The sequence below is a fragment of the Mustelus asterias genome, chromosome 8 (genome assembly GCF_964213995.1).
Source record: "Mustelus asterias chromosome 8, sMusAst1.hap1.1, whole genome shotgun sequence".
In the NCBI taxonomy this organism is placed as follows: domain Eukaryota; kingdom Metazoa; phylum Chordata; class Chondrichthyes; order Carcharhiniformes; family Triakidae; genus Mustelus; species Mustelus asterias.
Genome location: NC_135808.1, coordinates 25,889,848 through 25,908,340, shown reverse-complemented (window position 1 = coordinate 25,908,340; position 18,493 = coordinate 25,889,848). Strand labels below are relative to the sequence as shown.

The 18,493-nt window shown below is 51.1% G+C and overlaps 1 protein-coding gene across 1 annotated transcript; it reads right to left on the bottom strand.

The window, feature by feature from the left end:
• Positions 1-336: 336 nt before the first annotated feature.
• On the bottom strand, positions 337-14,211 carry LOC144497860 (zinc-binding protein A33-like). The gene is made up of 6 exons (XM_078219299.1): positions 13,840-14,211; positions 11,162-11,257; positions 9,482-9,715; positions 4,254-4,276; positions 3,491-3,606; positions 337-2,036 (listed from the first exon to the last, which is right to left on the bottom strand). The coding sequence occupies exons 1-6, from the start codon at positions 14,056-14,058 to the stop codon at positions 1,492-1,494; spliced, it is 1,233 nt and encodes a 410-aa protein (XP_078075425.1). The 5' UTR covers positions 14,059-14,211; the 3' UTR covers positions 337-1,491.
• Between the last annotated feature and the right edge of the window lie 4,282 nt (positions 14,212-18,493).

The following is an 18,493-nucleotide window of genomic DNA, read 5'->3' as shown; positions in this document are numbered from 1 at the left end:
TTTCACAAAACGGATTTCAGTGACAATTGTCTGGTAAACATTGTTCAAACTACAAGCCTTAAATGTGACACTGATAATCCTTTCAGAAACCCTGTTTAAATATTTTAAAAATGTATTGGTTTCACAAGTCGGCTTACATTAAAACTGCAATGAAGTTCCTGTGAAAAACCTCTAGTTGCCACATTCCAGCACCTGTTTGGGTACACTGAGGGAGAATTTAGTATGGTCAATCCATCTGACCAGCACGTCTTTCGGACTGTGGGAGGAAACCGGAGCACCCGGAGGAAACCCACGCAGACAAGGGGAGAACGTGCAGACTCCGCACAGACAGTGACCCAAGCCGGGAATCGAACCCGGATCTTTGGCGCTGTGAGGCAGCAGTGCTAATCACTGTGCTGCCGAGTTACTTGCACATCCTCCCGTGCCTGTGTGGGTTTCCTCCGGGTGCTCTGGGTTCCTCCCACACTCCAACGATGTGCAGGTTAGGTGGATTGGCCATGCTAAATTGCCCCTTAGTGTCCCAAGATGCGCAGGTTCAGGGGTGTAGCCTTGGGAAATGTGTGGGGTTACGGGGATAGGGTGTGTGGGAAAGGGCCTGGGTAAGGTATATGTCAGAGAGAGTCAGTGCAGGTTCAATGGGCTGAATGGCTTCCTTCTGTAACGTAGGGATTCTGAGTCTATCACTAAACTACAAAACTGGGTGGTCATGCAGAACGGCAGCTGTTGCACTGAGGGTGGCACTCCCATCCCAGAGGCAGAAAGTTCTGGATTCGAGTCATAGAAAATCCATTCTGTGCAGTACTGAGGGTGTGCTGCACAGTCATAGGTGCGCCGACAGTGACACACTCAGACACCCGTGGGTGCCATTTGGAAGGGCAGGAGAGTACTCCCGGGTGACCTAGTCAGTGCTTATCCCTCAACCAGCATCAACACAAAGCCACCCTCCCAGGCTATCTTATCGTGGCTTTGTTGCTGATTTTGGGATCTTGCTGTGCACACATTGATCTGTGACTGCATTTTCAAAGAAGGACATCATTGGTTGGGAAAGCACTTCCGGACGTCACGGAAAGGCTCTGTATCAATGCGATTCTTTCACCGATGTCAATGGAACAAAAGCAGACGCTGATGTTGCTGCTGTGGGATCTTACTCTGCACAATCTGAAAGTGGAGTTTCCTCCCTCACGACCGTGATTACACTTCGGGAAGGGACTGGTTGGGGAAAGCATCATGAAAGGCTCTGCGTAGACGTAATTCTTGAAATGCCGACGCTCAAATGCAAATGGATGCTGGCGCCATGTTGTGGGAACTTCCTGTGCAGAAATTGGCCACACTTTTCCCTCACATGGCAACAGTGGTGACGTGGCGTTGGCACTTTGGGATGTTCTGAGGCGTGGGAAGGTGTGGTTGCACGGTCAAGTCCTTTTTCCTTCCCATTGGCCGACCCCTCAGCGACCTTTCGAGATGGATCATGTGCCCAGGTCGCCCCTTGGCCTAGAGTTTGGGCTGACAGATGGTGACTGGGGCTGAATTCCTCCGTCCGTCCCGCAGCCCTGGGCTGAAGAACGGGTAAAGTTTCTCGGCGAAGTTGGTGGTGAAGGTGTAGAGGTGGGACATCAGGTCGGCATCGTAGAAGGACACCTGACCCCCCTCATAGTCCAGGTAAACGCCCAGTTTGCCAGGTTGGGAGGTCGGGGCCAGGCGGGTGGGGGGTGAGGTCAGGGCACGGTAGTTGCTGCCATTCCTCAGCCACACGGCCCAGTAGCCGTCCTGTGGCGACAGGGTGATGTCCCCCTTCCGCTGGGCCGACTCTCGTGCCACCCCCACCACCCACTCCGTCTTGCCCCGCACCTCCACCTCCCAGTAGTGCTTGCCCGCCTCGAACCCCTGGCAGGCCAGGACGCAGGGTGAGGAGTCGAACCTCCGCGGGTCATCGGCGACCTCTTGCCAGCTCTCGTTGACCCCGACGCTGGTCATGTCCTCCAGCAGGGCGAGCCAGGGGTTGGCGGTGTCCGGGTCAAGGGTCAGGGGTGTGGGGACTGCAACAAAGAGAGGAAGCCTATTAAGCCAATCGAAAATCTTAATCGCCTGGAGTCAGAGCCTCAAGCAGCACAGGAGCAGGAGGAGGCCGTTCAGCCCCTCTGTTATTCTGACCCTTAACTGCACTTTTTTTTATTCATTCACAGGACATCGCTGGCTGGTCAGCATTTATTGCCCATCCCTAGTTGCTCGAGGGCAATTGAAAGTCAACCACATTGCTGTGTCTCTGGAGTCACATGTAGGCCAGACCCGGTAAGGATGGCAGATTTCCTTCCCTCTTAGAAGGCTGGCATGATGGCACAGTGCTGTTTCACAGCGCCAGGGACCCGGGTTCAATTCTGGCCTCGGGTGACTGTCTGTGTGGAGTTTGCACGTTGTCTCTGTGTCTGCCTGGGTTTCCTCCGGGTGCTCCGATTTCCACCCACAGTCCAAAGATGTGCGGGTTCGGTGGATGGGTCGTGCTAAATTGCCCCTTAGTGTTTGGGGGACTAGCAGAGTAAATGCGTGGGGGTTACTGGGATAGGGTCTGGGTGGGATTGTTGTCAGTGCAGGCTCGATGGGCCGAATGGCCTCCTTCTGCACTAGAGGGATTCTGTGATTCTAGTGAACCAGATGGGTTTTATGGACAATGGTTTTATCAGTAGATTCTGAACTCCAGATTTTCTTCTAGTTTAATACAAATTCCACCAGCTGCTGTGGCGGGATTCGAACCTGGGTCCCCAGAACATTAACTGAGTTTCTGGACTAATAGTCTAGCGATAATACCACTAGGCCATCGTCTCCCTACCTGCCCTGAACTTGTAACCCTGATGCCCTAAAAACATTTGCGTTTGAGTTTCTCGATCCTCTATTTTGTTGAGGGTGCGTATTCCAAGGAGATTAATTCTATCCTGGGTTTGAAGACTTGTGCGTTCCCTGGCGTGACTCCTGAACGGTACATAGAATCCCGACAGTGCAGAAGGAGGCCATTCGGTCCATTGAGCCCGCACCGACCACAACCCCACAGACACCCTATCCCCACGTATTTACCCTCCTAATCCCCCTGACACTAAGGGGTAAATCACTATGGCCAATCCACCTAACCTGCACATCTTTGGACTGTGGAAGGAAACTGGAGCACCCGGAGGAAACCCACACAGAAACGTGTAAACTCCACACAGACAGTGACCCAAGCCGGGAAGTGAACCCGGGTCCCTGGCGCGCTATGAGGTAGCAGAGCTAACCACTGTGCCACTGAGCCGCACCCCCAATTTCTGCCTATAAATAGTAACCGGTTCGCGAAATTTAATTCCCAGAAAGTGCCTGGATGGAAACAGGAGACAGGAAACTCAGGACAGACGAATGTGAAGTTAAAGGAATGAATCATCCCACTCACAATTTGTCTCAGATTGTCAGCAGCTGCAGAATTTAATTTAATTTTTTTTTCTCTCTCTCCGCCGTTTGAATTCTTTACCTGGGACGATGCTGTTCCTCATCTCCTTCCACACCCGGTACTGGAGAGGGCCTTTGAATAGGCCCACGCACAGCTTTGCTGAGAGCACGGACGGGTGTTGAATCTCCTCGTGGGGCCTGTGCACAGTAAGAGTACAGAAAGTAAGAGGGTGACTGGAGGGTATGGAACCAGTGACAACAGATCTGAGTGAGGGGAGGGGGGGTTGTTTGGGGTGGGGTGGGGTGGGGGGGTCCATGCAGGTGGTTGTTAAGACATGCAGTGATCTATTTATTTATTTAAGTTTTTTTTTATTAGTATCACAAGTCGGCTTACATTAACACTGTAATGAAGTTACTGTGAAAATCCCCTCGTGCCACACTCCGGCGCCTGTTCGGGTAATACTGAGGGGGAATTTAGCATGGCCAATACATCTAGCCAGCACGTCTCTCGGACTGTTTGAGGAAACCAGAGCACCCGTAGGAAACCCACGCAGATACGGGGAGAACGTGCAGACTCCACACAGACAGTGATCCAAGCCGGGAATTGAACCCGGGTCCCTGGCACTGTGAGGCAGCAGTGCTAACCACTGTGCTACAGTTCCGCCCTTCTATCAGTGGCAGCAAGGGGAAAATCATGGGGAAATGGAATCTGTTAACCTTGGCACGGGATGGCTCATTCTTTCAACTAGCAGGGGCAAGCCTGATGGGCTGAAGGGCCTCCTCATACGCGACAACGTGATTCTAAGAAATGCGATGAACAGCAGGCGAGTGGATTGTATACATACCTCTCCCTCAGCCAGTTGATCTCCTTTTTTTTTAAAACAAAAGAAAGATAGAAGAACAAATGTTAAATGGTCGTGGCAGTTAACTCATGGAAATTGAATCACTGAAACTCTGGGCCTTGGCAAGGGCCTGGGCTGCAACCGCCACTGCCCCCATCCCCTCATCCCTGCCCCTTTACCCCCCCCACCAATCCTCCCCCACCACCACTCCCCCACCGCCATCAACACCAGTGGGGTGAGATTTTGGGGTCATGATGTGAACTCGGAAGCAGCAAAATGGCTGCCGCAGATCTCGATACTGAACAGCTACGATGTTCCATTAAATCCTGACTCCTGTTTTTCTATTGGTGGATATGGCTTTAAGGACAGCTCTTTGAGGCCTTGTGAAAAGGTAGGGTTTTGTTTAAACCTCACAGTTCCCACCGCACTGAACTCAGTACCCATCACACCCCTCCTCTCTGCTCCACATGGGAGCGAAAACAGAAACCCCTCCCCTGGGTGAATTCTGAAGCCTTACAGTGAGCTCGCACTGGGAAAGAAAACAAAGAACAAAGAACATTACAGCACAGGAACAGGCCCTTCAGCCCACCAAGCCTGTGCCGCCACATGATGCCTTTCTAAATGAAAGCCCTTTTGCATGAATAGGTTAGAGGGTACAGCCTCTTTGAGAGAACGGGTCAGGTCCCAGCTTTGGGTTGAGCTTGCCTGGGGCAGTCTTATGTTGACTGTGCTAGGACTTAGATGTAGAATAAACTGTTCCATTAGTTTACTATCACTGGCCTTATGGTCTTTATTAGTGTTCAATATCATACCTCCAAATATAATAACCACTCCGGCACAGGATCGGGCACGGTGGCACAGTGGTTAGCACTGCTACCTCACAGTGCCAGGGACCTGGCTTCAATTCCAGCCTCGGGTTTGTCTGTGCCAAGTCTGCACATTCTTCCCATGTCTGCCTGGGTTTCCTCCGGGCACTCCGGTTTCCTTCCACAGTCCAAAGATGTTTGGGTTAGATGGATTGGCCATCCTAAATTAACCCTAATGTCAGGGGGATTGGCCGGGTAAATATGAGGAGCTATGGGAATAGGGCCTGGGTGGGATTGCAGTTGGTGCAGACTTGATGGGTCAAATGGTCTCCTCCTGCACTGTAGGGATCCTATGATTCTATGAAGTGGAGAGTGTTCCATTGCACTCCTGACTTGCAACTTGTCGATGATGTAGCGGCTTTTGGGAGTTTGTTTTCCACTGTGTTTGCCTTTCTGTTTCACAGCACAGCTAATGACAGGATTTTAGTCACTCTTTGTGTAGTCAGGGAGTGGGGGAAATAATGAACAGCTATGGATGTCAGACTATCCCAGCAGGCACTGCAGCGCAGAAAACCCTCTAAGTCTACTGCTTTTCTCTTTATAGCTGAAGAGTCTTTGAAAGAAGCATCAAATGAATCTCACTCCCTTCCTCTCGCTCCAGAGCCGTGCAAATTGTGTTCTTTTCAACTATTTATCCAATTCCCTTTTGACTGTAAGTATCAAATCTCCTTCTGACGCTCTTTCAGGCATGGGGACACCATTAAGATGTTTGCACTCGTGGTAGAGACCAGAACTAGGGGGCACGGTTTGAGAATATGAGGTTTACCATTTAAGAGGAGGATGAGGAGAATAGTATTTTTTCTCAAAGGACGATTTGTCTGTGGAATTTGTTTTCCCAGCGAGTAGTGGGGTTAGCCCATCGAAACTATCCAAGAATTGCGTTCGACAGGTTTTTGATGAGCAGGTTTTTGAAAAGTGGAACTGAGACACCCAACCAGATCAGCCGTGACTTTATTGAAAGGTGGAGTAGGTTTGAAGGCCTACTCCTGCTTCTTAGCCCTCTGTCTACCATAGGGTATCCCAGCTGGAGGAGATTACGGAGACGAGGTGTGGGAGGGGGAATTTTGGGAGGAAAAATAGAATGAGAAGTTTAATAATTGAGTTGTACAACTAGGAGCCAGTGTGGATCTTTTCATTGGTTCCTGGGATGTGGGCGTCGCTGGCTGGGCCAGCATTTATTGCCCATCCCGGAGGGCATTTAAGAGTCAACCACATTGCTGGGGGTCTGGAATCACGTGTAGGCCCAGACCGGGTAAGGACGGCAGATTTCTTTCATTGAGTCATAGAATCCCTACAGTGCAGAAGGAGGCCATTCAGCCCATCGATCCTGTATCAACCATAATTCCACCCAGCCCCCATTCCTGTCGCCCCACATATTGACCCAACTAGCCTGACATGAAGCGGCAATTTAGCACGGCCAATAACCTAACCCGCACATCTTTGGATTGTGAGAAGAAACCGGAGCACCCGGCGGAAACCCACGCAGACACGGGGAGAAAGTGCAAACACCACACCCTAAAGGACATTAGAGAACCAGATTCATGAACCAATCGACAATGGTTTCATGGTCATCAGTAGATTTTTAATTCCAGATTCTTACTGAAAAATCAGCAGGGTGGGGTTTGGAGAAACAATCTTGGAATTCCAGTGACAAATGGATGTTGGTATTGGGACACCAACTGAGCAAAAGACTATGGAAACTTGACCCAAACACTTCTGGGCTGAACATTGACGGGAACGGCAGATCTTGAGGAAGACTGTGTACTTTTGAAGAACGCTGACTGCCAATTGGAAGAAATTGAAAACAGGGCTTAAAGATAAGATAGCTTCTACCGTTGGGGAGTTTAGGAGAAGTTATTCAAACCAGAGAGGAACTTACCAAGCAAGACACATGGACAGGTCTGGTTTTTTACTGAGCAGAGAGAGAGAATTTCGAGGGTTCATTTTAGCCTATACTTTCCATTGTGAAGTTAACACGATCGGACTGGTGACCCATGTTGTACAAGCCCGCTTTGATTCTCTATCTCATACAAACTAGGAGCAGGAGTAGGCCATTCGGCCCTTCGAGCCTGCTCCACTCGCCATTCAATATGTCATGGCTGATCTTCCATCTCTGTCGGTACCATGGAAACCCAGCAGGGCCGTGTGTAAAACAGGTAAACAATCTGACCAGGTTCAATTCTTTCGCGTAACGGTACAAAGGAGTAATTTGACAAGAAAGTGCTCAGTGAAGAAGTCCTCAGTCGAGAACTAGGAAGTTCTGTGGGACGAAGGGACCTTGATGTGTTTGTCCACAGATCTCTGAAGGCGGAAGGGCATGTTAGTGGAGTGGTGATAAAGGCATATGGGGCACTTGCCTTTATCAATCGAGGCATTGAGGTGGGAGGCACGATGGCACAGTGGTTAGCACTGCAGTCTCGCAGCGCCAGGGACCCGGGTTCGATTCCAGGTTTGGGTCACTGTCTGTGTGGAGTTTGCACATTCTCCCCGTGTCTGCGTGGGTTTCCTCCAGATGCTCTGGTTTCCTCCCACACTCCAAAGATGTGTGGGTTAGGTGGATTGGCAGTACTAAGTTGCCCCTTAGTGTCAGGGGGAGTAGCTAGGGTAAATGCATGGGGTTATGGGTGGGGTTGTGTTTGGTGCAGACTCGATGGGCCAAATGTCCTCCTGCACTGTAGGATTCTAAGATCTATAAGTTCTACAGATTACAAAAGCAAGGAAGTCATGTTGGAGTTGTGTAGAACTTTGGTGAGGCCACAGTTAGAGTACTGTGTGCAGTTCTCGTCATGACATTTGTGGTGAACCATCGTTGGTTCCCACTGGATAGTACTGAGCCAGGGTCTGGCCAGTACTACAAGGATGGACATATGTTACTGTTGGGTTGTGCTACTTGTTGCTGTTGGGGTTAGGGTGGGGTTGTTACACCTTTGTACTGTAGTGTTGTGGTACATCCCAGTCGGGCTCCGCCTCCTGGGAGAGGTATAAAGGTCCCTGCTCTGGCTGGGACCCCTCAGTCTGGGATCGTGTATATAATTATTGGCTGCTTCATTACAGTAAATAAAAGCCTTTATTTCCCGAGCATCTAGCCTCGTGTTTGATAACGCGCATCAACATTATAGAAAGGAAGTGATTGCACTGGAGAGAGTGCAGAGGAGATTCACCAGGATGCTGCCTGGGATGGAACATTTAAGAGAGGTTACGTAAGTTTGTGTTGTTTACGTTGGAATGGAGAAGACTGAGGGGGTGACCTGATCGAGGTGTATAAGATTGAGGGACATGGACTGAATGGATAGGGAGCAGCTGTTCCCCTTCGTTGAAGGGTCAGTCACAAAGGGGACATAGGTTCAAGGTGAGGGGCAGGAGGTTGAGGGGGGGATGTGAGGAAAAACTTTTTTACCCAGAGGGTGGTAACAGTCTGGAATGCGCTGCCTGAGAGGGTGGTAGAGGCGGGTTGCCCACAGGGTGGTTAGAAGGCCATTCAGCCCTCTAAAAGCAGGTGATGGCCTCTCGGGTAAGGGAGAGTGTGAGCTTCCCAAGATGGACTCCCCCCCTCCCCCTCCCCACCTTTATCGAGCTCACACATGTCTCTCTCTCAATTTGACGATGTTTTAAGTTTAAGCTATTGTTAAACATTCCTTGGCGCCATTGCGGAGAGGGAACTGCCAGAAAGGATATGATCCCTGATGCCTTTCGGGGCCGAGAGGCCAACTGGAATTTTCTGTTCTACTCCTGAAATAAAGCCTCAGAACAAGGCAGCTCTCGAGCAGAGACTAAGAATTCAGCCCCAAGACGCTGCTGCAGGAAACCATGTGAGAAAATCACCAAGGGGGTGTCAAAAAACCGTGTGTATTGAGCATTTTTGTTTATCATAGAATCCCTACAGTGCAGAAGGAGACCATTTGGCCCATCGAATCTGCACCGACCACAATCCCACCCCTGTAACCCCACATCTTACCCTTTTAACCCCACTGACACTCGGATTCACTTATCATGGCCAATCCACGAGTCTTTTGGACTGTGGGAGGAAACCGGAGCATGCGGAGGAAACCCACACAGACATGGGGAGAATGTGCAAACTCCACACAGACAGTGACCCGAGCTGGGAATCGAACCCGGGTCCCTGGCGCTGTGAGGCAGCAGCACTCGCCACTGTGCCAGCCGTGCTGCCCCAATTGCTTTCTTAAGATACTGAGGAGCAATCCCACTCAGCACACCTCTCCCCCCCCCCCCCCCCCCCCGCCCTCCCCCGCTGGCCTAAGACAGGCTGAGTGGGGCTGGGGTGGTGGCTGATGGGAGTTCCTGTGGCCAGTGTTAGCGCCCCCCCCCCCCCCCCCCCCCCCCTCCTCCTCCCCGGCCTGCTGCTACCTGTAGGAACTGTAGGCTGTCGTGCTGATTGGCAGCGGCCTGGCAGTAGATGATGTCCTTCTGTATAGAGATCAGGGCCCGCTGGATACCTCGCAGGTTTTCTTCCAAGGGCAGCAGCAGGCCGCTCGTCTGCTCGGCCAGCTCCATCCTCAGGACTCGCTCCCTCTCATCCAGGAACCGGTGCATACTTGTAAACTCCTCCGCAACGTGGCACGTCAGATCCTCAATCATATCCTGCAGGAATAAAAATGTGGACAGGGTGGCGTCATGGACCAGACACTGACCTTTCACCTGTGGGACTGGGTGGCGTCATGGACAAGACACTGATCTTTTACCTCTGGAACTAGGTGGTGTTATGGGTCAGACACTGACCTTTTACCTCTGGAACTAGGTGGCATCATGGACCAGACACTGACCTTTCACCTGTGGGACTGGGTGGCGTCATGGACCAGACATTGATCTTTCACCTCTGGGACAGGGTGGTGTCATGGGTCAGACACTGATCTTTTACCTCTGGAACTAGGTGGTGTTATGGGTCAGACACTGACCTTTTACCTCTGGAACTAGGCAGTGTGTGGTGTCATGTGTCACACTCTGACCTTTCACCTCTGGGAGCACACAGTGTCATGGGTCAGACGCTGAGCTTCCACCTCTGGGACTGCATGGCCATGAAGGTCAGAACCTGACCTTTCAAATCTTGATGTGGAAATCTTGGACATAGGTACAAATTTTGAACAGATCACTGAGATGGAGATCCCTTCCTGCCTAAACTATTTAAAATAAAATACACAGTTATCGCAGTGTCAATGTGAGCATGGCGTGCAAACCTCTTCCACTTTGGTGTTCAGTTGTCAGTCTTGGTCAAGATGGCAGGGTAGTGGGTGAATCAGTCAGCCTGCTAGAACAGGATGTGAGCCAGGATGGTGGAGAGTAAGAAGTATTGGTCAGTCTGCAGGATCAAGATGACAAGCTCAAGACATGAGGTTCAATGCACTCCTTTCCTCTTCAGCACCACATCTACACTGGGAGTGTTTGATGGGGACAGTGTAGAGGGAGCTTTACTCTGTATCTAACCCCGTGCTGTACCTGTCCTGGGAGTGTTTGATGGGGACAGTGTAGAGGGAGCTTTACTCTGTATCTAACCCCGTGCTGTACCTGTCCTGGGAGTGTTTGATGGGGACAGTGTGGAGGGAGCTTTACTCTGTATCTAACCCCGTGCTGTACCTGTCCTGGGAGTGTTTGATGGGGACAGTGTGGAGGGAGCTTTACTCTGTATCTAACCCCGTGCTGTACCTGTCCTGGGAGTGTTTGATGGGGACAGTGTAGAGGGAGCTTTACTCTGTATCTAACCCCGTGCTGTACCTGTCCCGGGAGTGTTTGATGTGGACAGTGTAGAGGGAGCTTTACTGTGTCTAACCCCGTGCTGTACCTGTCCTGGGAGTGTTTGATGGGGACAGTGTAGAGGGAGCTTTACTCTGTATCTAACCCCGTGCTGTACCTGTCCTGGGAGTGTTTGATGGGGACAGTGTAGAGGGAGTTTTACTCTGTATCTAACCCCGTGCTGTACCTGTCCTGGGAGTGTTTGATAGTTATTTTCATTGCCCAGCACAAACATCCTTTATTTTGATGACCTCTCAGCTCTTTTGAATCTAATTGGGGGAAGCGGTATTGGAAACACACCTTGAGAGCTGCAATCTTGTGTTCTTGTTTCTTCATAATCCCAGTGAACACGGCCTTCCTGTCCTTGAGTGCGTTTAGAGAGAATCTCAGTTCGTTCTGTGAACACAAGTAAAGATTCTTTTTAACAACTACTGAGGTGTGGGCATCACTGGCATTTATTGCCCATTGCCTATCCTTAATTGCCCCTTGAGAAGGCGGTGATGAGCTGCCATCTCGATCCCTTGCAATCCATGTGGTGCAGGTACACCCACACCATTGTTAGGGAGTGAATTCCAAGATTCAGAGCCAGCCACAGTGATGGAACGGCCGATATATTTAAAAGTTAGGATTGTTAAATTAAATCACAGTTCTGCCTTTTTTGCGTCCTGCCTCTGTCACATGAACAGTTTCCCAATGCCATCTTCTGGTAACTGGCACTTCAGAATTGAGGGGGAACTGATGGCAATGTGTTTGACCATTTTCGACTTCACACCGATGCCCTCAAATTGGAATCACCCCATGCATAAGGACACGAGATACAGCGGGTTATTGGGCATAGCTGGAGCAAAATTCCTGTTTGACCTAATTGGTCATTAATGCCGGGACAGTAAAATTCAGTCAATCCAAATCGTGTACCGAGGGAGTGCTCGCTGGGGTTGTGTACCGAGGGAGTGCTCGCTGGGGTTGTGTACCGAGGGAATGCTCGCTGGGATTGTGTACCGAGGGAATGCTCGCTGGGATTGTGTACCGAGGGAATGCTCGCTGGGGTTGTGTACCGAGGGAATGGTCGCTGGGGTTGTGTACCGAGGGATGCTCGCTGGGGTTGTGTATCGGGGGAATGGTCGCTGGGGTTGTGTACCGAGGGATGCTCGCTGGGGTTGTGTACCGAGGGAATGGTCGCTGGGGTTGTGTACCGAGGGATGCTCGCTGGGGTTGTGTATCGGGGGAATGGTCGCTGGGGTTGTGTACCGAGGGAGTGCTCGCTGGGGTTGTGTACCGAGGGAATGCCCGCTGTGGTTGTGTACCGAGGGAATGCTCGCTGGGGTTATGTACCGAGGGAATGCCGCTGTGGTTGTGTACCGAGGGAATGCTCGCTGAGGTTGTGTACCGGGGGAATGGTCGCTGGGGTTGTGTACCGGGGGAATGGTCGCTGGGGTTGTGTACCGGGGGAATGGTCGCTGGGGTTGTGTACCGAGGGAATGCTCGCTGGGGTTGTGTACCGAGGGAATGCTCGCTGGGATTGTGTATCGAGGGAATGGTCGCTGGGGTTGTGTACCGGGGGAATGGTCGCTGGGGTTGTGTACCGGGGGAATGGTCGCTGGGATTGTGTATCGAGGGAATGGTCGCTGGGGTTGTGTACCGGGGGAATGGTCGCTGGGGTTGTGTACCGAGGGAATGGTCGCTGGGGTTGTGTACCGAGGGAATGCTTGCTGGGGTTGTGTACCGAGGGAATGCTCGCTGGGGTTGTGTACCGAGGGAATGCTCGCTGGGGTTGTGTACCGAGGGAATGCTCGCTGGGGTTGTGTACCGAGGGAATGCTCCCTGGGGTTGTGTACCGAGGGAATGCATGCTGGGGTTGTGTACCGAGGGAATGCTCGCTGGGGTTGTGTACCGAGAGAATGCCTACTGCATATATATATATTATTGTATTGGATGGGTTAGTAAGTTTTTAGATGTCACAAATATAGGTGGAGTTGTGTGGATAGTATAGAAGATTGTCAAAGTATACAGTAGGATATAGATCAGCTGCAGATATGGGCGGAGAAATGGCAGATGGAGTTTAATCCGGGCAAGTGTGAGGTGCTGCACTTTGGGAGATCAAATGTACAGGTTAAATACACAGTTAATGGCTGGACCCTGAACAGCATTGATGTACAGAGGGATCTTTGGTTTCAAGTCCATAGCTCCCTGAAAGTGGCCACCGAAATAGAGAGTGTGGTAAATAAGACGGATGGCATGCTTGCCTTTATTGGTCGGTGCATTGAGTACAACAGTCAAGATGTCATGTTGCAGCTTTCTACAATTTTGGTTCGGCCATACTTTAGAGTATTGCTTTAAATTCTGGTCGCCACATGACAGGAAGAATGTGGAGCTTTGGAGAAGGTGCAGAAGAGGTTTACCAGGATGCTGCCTGGATCAGAGTGTATGAGCTATAAGGAGAGACTGGACAAACTCGGCTTGTCTTCTCTGAAGTGACGGAGGCTGAGGGGAGACCTGATAGAAGTCTATAAAATTACGAGAGGCATAGATAGGGTTGACAGTCAGAATCTTTACTCCAGAGTTGAAATGTCTAATACTACGGGGCACGCACTTAACCTGAGAGGGAGAAAGTTCAGAGGAGATGTGAGGGTCAGGTTTTTTACACAGAGAGTGGTAGGTTTTTGGAATAAGCTGCCAGGGGTGGTGGTGCAGGCAGATATGACAGGGGCGTTTAAGGGGCTTTTAGATAAGCACATGAATCTGCAAGGAATCGAGGGATATGGAGCAAGTGCAGGCAGAAGGAATCAGTTTAATTTGGCATCATGTTTGTAGGCTGAAGAGCTGTTCCTATGCTGTACTGTTCTATATTCAATACAGACGCAGAGCTGCTAAGCGGGCTTGGGCTAGAAGGCCACTTGCCGGATAGCAAGCATGTGATGGGCCAAATGGCCATCTTGTGTGCGGTATAACATCTACGCTCGATCGCACCCAGTGCCTACCTTGTAGTTTCGAACTGCCTCGGTGATGGGGTTGAAGTTGTGGTCCCTGTGCGTTTCGGTGTCGATGCACAGCAGGCAGGCGGGGGTCCTGTCCACCGTGCAGTACATCTTCAGCGCCTCGCCGTGCTCCTCGCAGTAAGCCTTCTTCCTTCCTTCCTTGACCCGCGGGTCCATGGCCTCCCCATCCTTGGGTGACAGGGCTGGGTCTGGCTGGGGCATCCTGCCAGTGGTGGGGTGAAGGCAAGCTATCGTCCACACCCTACTCCACTGCCAGTCACTTACCCAACCGCCCACCTGGTGCTTGAAGAGAAAAGGGTTTTAGTGTTTGCCTGGACGTTCCCTGAAGCCAGACTGCAGCTTCCAGGCAGACGTTCCGACGAAACCTCTCACTCGCTGCAGAGGTCAAGTGTTGAGTTAAGTCAGGAGTATTTATAACCCCCGTCACCTGATAGCCTTGAGGCAGCTATCAGTGCCTGTTTGTTATTACAGTGACCTGATACAGCTAGAGGCTCACCAACCACCACCGCCCCCCCCCACCCCTCTCCCTCCACCCCACCAGCCCTTTCCACAAGCACTCAGCGCCTTCCCATTCTCCCCCAGATTCACATCACTGTCTCGGTTTACACCTTCCCGGCTAATCCCTTGGGATTTTCCATTTTGGATACTTCGGTCCTGTGAGGCGCAGATCCATGGCCTCTTGTTGGGAGGGCGGGGGGAGGAGGGTTACTCTTGATTCTTTACATCAGTCACTGAAAGCTAGGTTTGCCGATGTATTTTGTGAATGTGTCCCACATCAGGGAACATGGCCAATGAAGCTTGCCTTTCTGTAGCCGTGTAATAAATCACCTTGAGGCCTTTTAGAAATTTGACCCTGTGACACATGAGGAACTACCAGAAGACCAAAGGCTTAGTCGAAGATTTGAGCTTGTAAGGAGCATCCCAAAGGAGGGAAAAAAGTGCCGAAAAGTGTGGGGGCGGGGAGGGAATTCCAGAGCTCAGTTGCCCAGACCACTGAAGTCATGGCGGCCGATGATTAAAATCGGGAATGGTGGAGCGATCAGGATTGGAGGAGCGTAACAGAGATCCCGGAGGGTTGTGGGGCTGGAGGGAATTGCAAAAGTTGCAGGACCAATGGGGGGGAATGGGATGGGATCGGGAGGTGGGAGTTGTGGTCGGTTTAGCTCAATTGGCTGGATGGCTGGTTTGTGATGCAGAGCGACACCAACAGCGGAAGTTCAATTCCCATGCCGGCTGAGGTTATTCAAGGCCTCCTCAACCCTGCCCCTCGTCTGCGGTCCAGTGACCCTCAGGTTAAAATCACCACCCACCTCACGGTCACATGAGATGTTGTTCGTGACTTCGATAAGGGACCGTTGAGGGGGGCAGAAGCTGATTGGAGGGATTCAGACATGGAGTTGCGGGAAAGGTGGACAGGAAGCAGGGATGCCACATCGCGGTTCGAGGGCTTTGTGGGGTGAAGGGAAGTGAGGGATGAGGATGTGGTTTGCGAGGGTGGAAGGGGTCGAGGGTTGTTTTTCTTTTCGGCTGGATTTGAAGGATAGAGGGTAAGAACCCAAAGAGAGAGAGAGAGAGAGAAAGAAGCGTTTTCCAATCTCAACAAACTGACAGGACAAGTTGGGTGACCAGCAGTTCAGGAGGTGTTGGGTCCCATGGGCAAAATGAGTCTGGTAAGAGCATGGGGGAGGTGGAAATGGGTGAGAAAGTAGGGTCCCGTTTAGGTGAAAGTTTTTAAGTGTATCTATTAGTGGCTTACTTTAACACAGCAATGAAGTTACTGTGAAAATCCCTGAGTCGCCACACTCCGGTGCCTGTTCGGGTTCACTGAGGGAGAGTTTAGCACGGCCAATGCACTGAACCAGCACGTCTTTCGGACTGTGGGAGGAAACCAGAGTACCCGGAGGAAACCCACGCAGACACGGGGAGAACGTGCGGACTCCATTGATCTGAGCTGGGAATCGAACCCAGGTCTCTGGTGCTGTGAGGGAGCAGTGCAAACCACTCTGCCACCCCATGCCGCTCTAATCCCACCTTCCTGCACCCAGCCCATAGCCGTGCAGCTTACTGCACTTACGGTGCAGATCCAGGTACTTCTTAAAAGAGTTTAGGGTCTCTGCGTCCACCACCAACTCGGGCAGCGAATTTCAGACACCCACCCTCTGCGTAAAAACGTTCTTCCTGGTGTCCCCTCTACACTGCCTGCCACTTATCTTAAACCTATGTCGCCTGGTTCTAGAATTCTCCACCAAGGGAAACAATTTTATGCTGTCCACTCTATCTCTTTCCTTCCTAATTTTGTGCACCTCTATCAAGTCACCCCCTCAGCCTTCTTTTTCCAAGGAAAATAACCCCATCCTATCCAATCTCTCCTCATCGCTACACTTTTCCAGCCCTGGCAACATTCTTATAAACCTCCCCTACACCCTCTCCAGAGCAATTACAGACTCATTCCTGTAATGTGGTGACCAGAACTGTGCACAATACTCCAGTTGTGGCCTCACCACTGTTTTGTGATGTTCATTCACACGTAGTTTGCCACCCACCCCCCCCTACCTCCCCCACCTCCCCCGCGCCCTCCACTCCGCTGCATGTATTAGGTGCAAGTGATGTGCAGTTGTTCTTTTTTCTGCTGGCTATACATACTGGAAGAAGTCTCACAACACCAGGTTAAAGTCCAACAGGTTTATTTGGTAGCAAATTATTTGGTAGCTTTCGGAGCGCTGCTCCTTCTGGACATACTGGACACACAGATCTCTCCACTCCCCAGAGCCCCAACGGTTTTGAAGAAGTGAGAATGTCAACTCCTTAATCCAGTTAAGTGGTGGGGACAGTACTGCGTGATATTAAATTATTTTGACAGATGATCTGTATTTATTTCGACGGACAGCTGGTTGCCAGAGCCCAAAAATGTCCATCAGCTGGAGAGCTGAGTGACTAGGAGAGTGGAAAGTTGCGGTCGCTGAGGTGTTTTGCAGTCAGATTGAAGACGGAGTCAGTCCATGCCTCAGGTGAACTTGACTGAGGTGGGAACTGTGCAGTGAGCTGCCCAACCTCTTACCCAGCAGATAGGAAGTTGGGAGGCAGCAACACCTTTGAGGCACGGTGCCACAGTTGTTAACGTTGTTGCCTCACAGTGCCAGGGACCCAGGTTCAACTCCAGCCTCGGGTCATAGGCTGCGTAGAGTTTGCACGTTCTCCCCGTGTCTGCATGGCCCATCAAGTCTGCACCAACAACAATCCCACCCCAGGCCCTATCCCCACAAACTCATACATTTACCCCGCTCATCCCTCTAACCCTATACATCCTCGGACACTAAGGGACAATTTAGCATAGCCAATCAACCTTACCTGCACATTTTTGTACTCGGGTTTCCTCCGGGTGCTCTGGTTTCCTCCCACACTCCAAAGATAGAACATAGAACATAGAACAGTACAGCACAGAACAGGCCCTTCGGCCCACGATGTTGTGCCGAGCTTTGCCTGAAACCCAGATCAAGCTATTTCCTCCCTATCATCCCGAAGTACTCCATGTGCCTATCCAATAGCTTCTTAAATGTTCCTAAAGTTTCTGACTCCACTATCCCTGCAGGCAGTCCATTCCACACCCCAACCACTCTCTGCGTAAAGAACCTACCTCGGACATCCTTCCTATATCTCCCACCATGAACCCTATAGATATGCCCCCTAGTTACCGCTCCATTCACCCGAGGAAATAGTCTTTGAACGTTCACTCTATCTATCCCCCTCATCATCTTATAAACCTCTATCAAGTCTCCTCTCAACCTCCTCCGCTCCAAAGAGAAAAGCCCAAGTCCCTTCAACCTTTCCTCATAAGACCTACCCTCCAAACCAGGCAGCATCCTGGTAAATTTCCTATGCACTCTTTCCAGTGTCTCCACATCCTTCTTGTAGTGAGGTGACCAGAACTGCACACAATATTCCAAATGCGGTCTCACCAAGGTCCTGTACAGTTGCAGCATAACCCCACGGCTCTTCAACTCAAACCCCCTGTTAATGAACGCCAACACACTATAGGCCTTCTTCACGGCTCTATCCACTTGAGTGGTAACCTTCAGAGATCTATGGATATGAAAGATATGCAGGTTAGGGATGGATTGGCCATGCTAAATTGTCCCTTAGTGGCCGAAGATGTGTAGGTTATTGGGGTTAGCAGAGTAAATATGTGGGTTTGCAGGGATAGTGGGGTGAGCCTGGGAAAGATGCTCTGTCGGGGAGGCGGTGCAGACTCGATGGGCCAAATGGCCACCTTCTGCACTGTAAGGATTCTATGATTCTAACCCTCACTGCCGTCCCCTTAATGAGTATTGTGTGGCTCCTGTGTTACTGGACATCATGGTCGTGTGGAGTGGCTAGCCTCCTGGATGCAAACATCTAACTGTTTGGAATCAGCATGGCCAGTGAAAGTGGTGGAGACCACGATCCAAAATGTACTCTGTAGGGACGGCACAGTGGTTAGCACTGCTGCCTCACGGCGCCAGGGACCCGGGTTCGATTCCCGGCTTGGGTCACTATCTGTGCGGAGTCTGCACGTTCTCCCTGCACTCTTCTCCAGGTGCTCCGGCTTCCTCCCGCACTCCAGAGGTTGGGTGGATTGGCCATGCTAAATTGTCCCTTA

Excerpts from the sequence above, each read along its gene's own strand:
- LOC144497860 (XM_078219299.1), bottom strand. The coding sequence starts at position 14,058 with ATGCCCCAGCCAGACCCAGCCCTGTCACCCAAGGATGGGGAGGCCATG. Across the intron at positions 3,607-4,253 it reads ATCAACTGGCTGAGGGAGAG|GCCCCACGAGGAGATTCAAC; the intron begins GTATGTATACAA and ends TACTGTGCACAG. Across the intron at positions 2,037-3,490 it reads GAGGAACAGCATCGTCCCAG|TCCCCACACCCCTGACCCTT; the intron begins GTAAAGAATTCA and ends TCTTTGTTGCAG.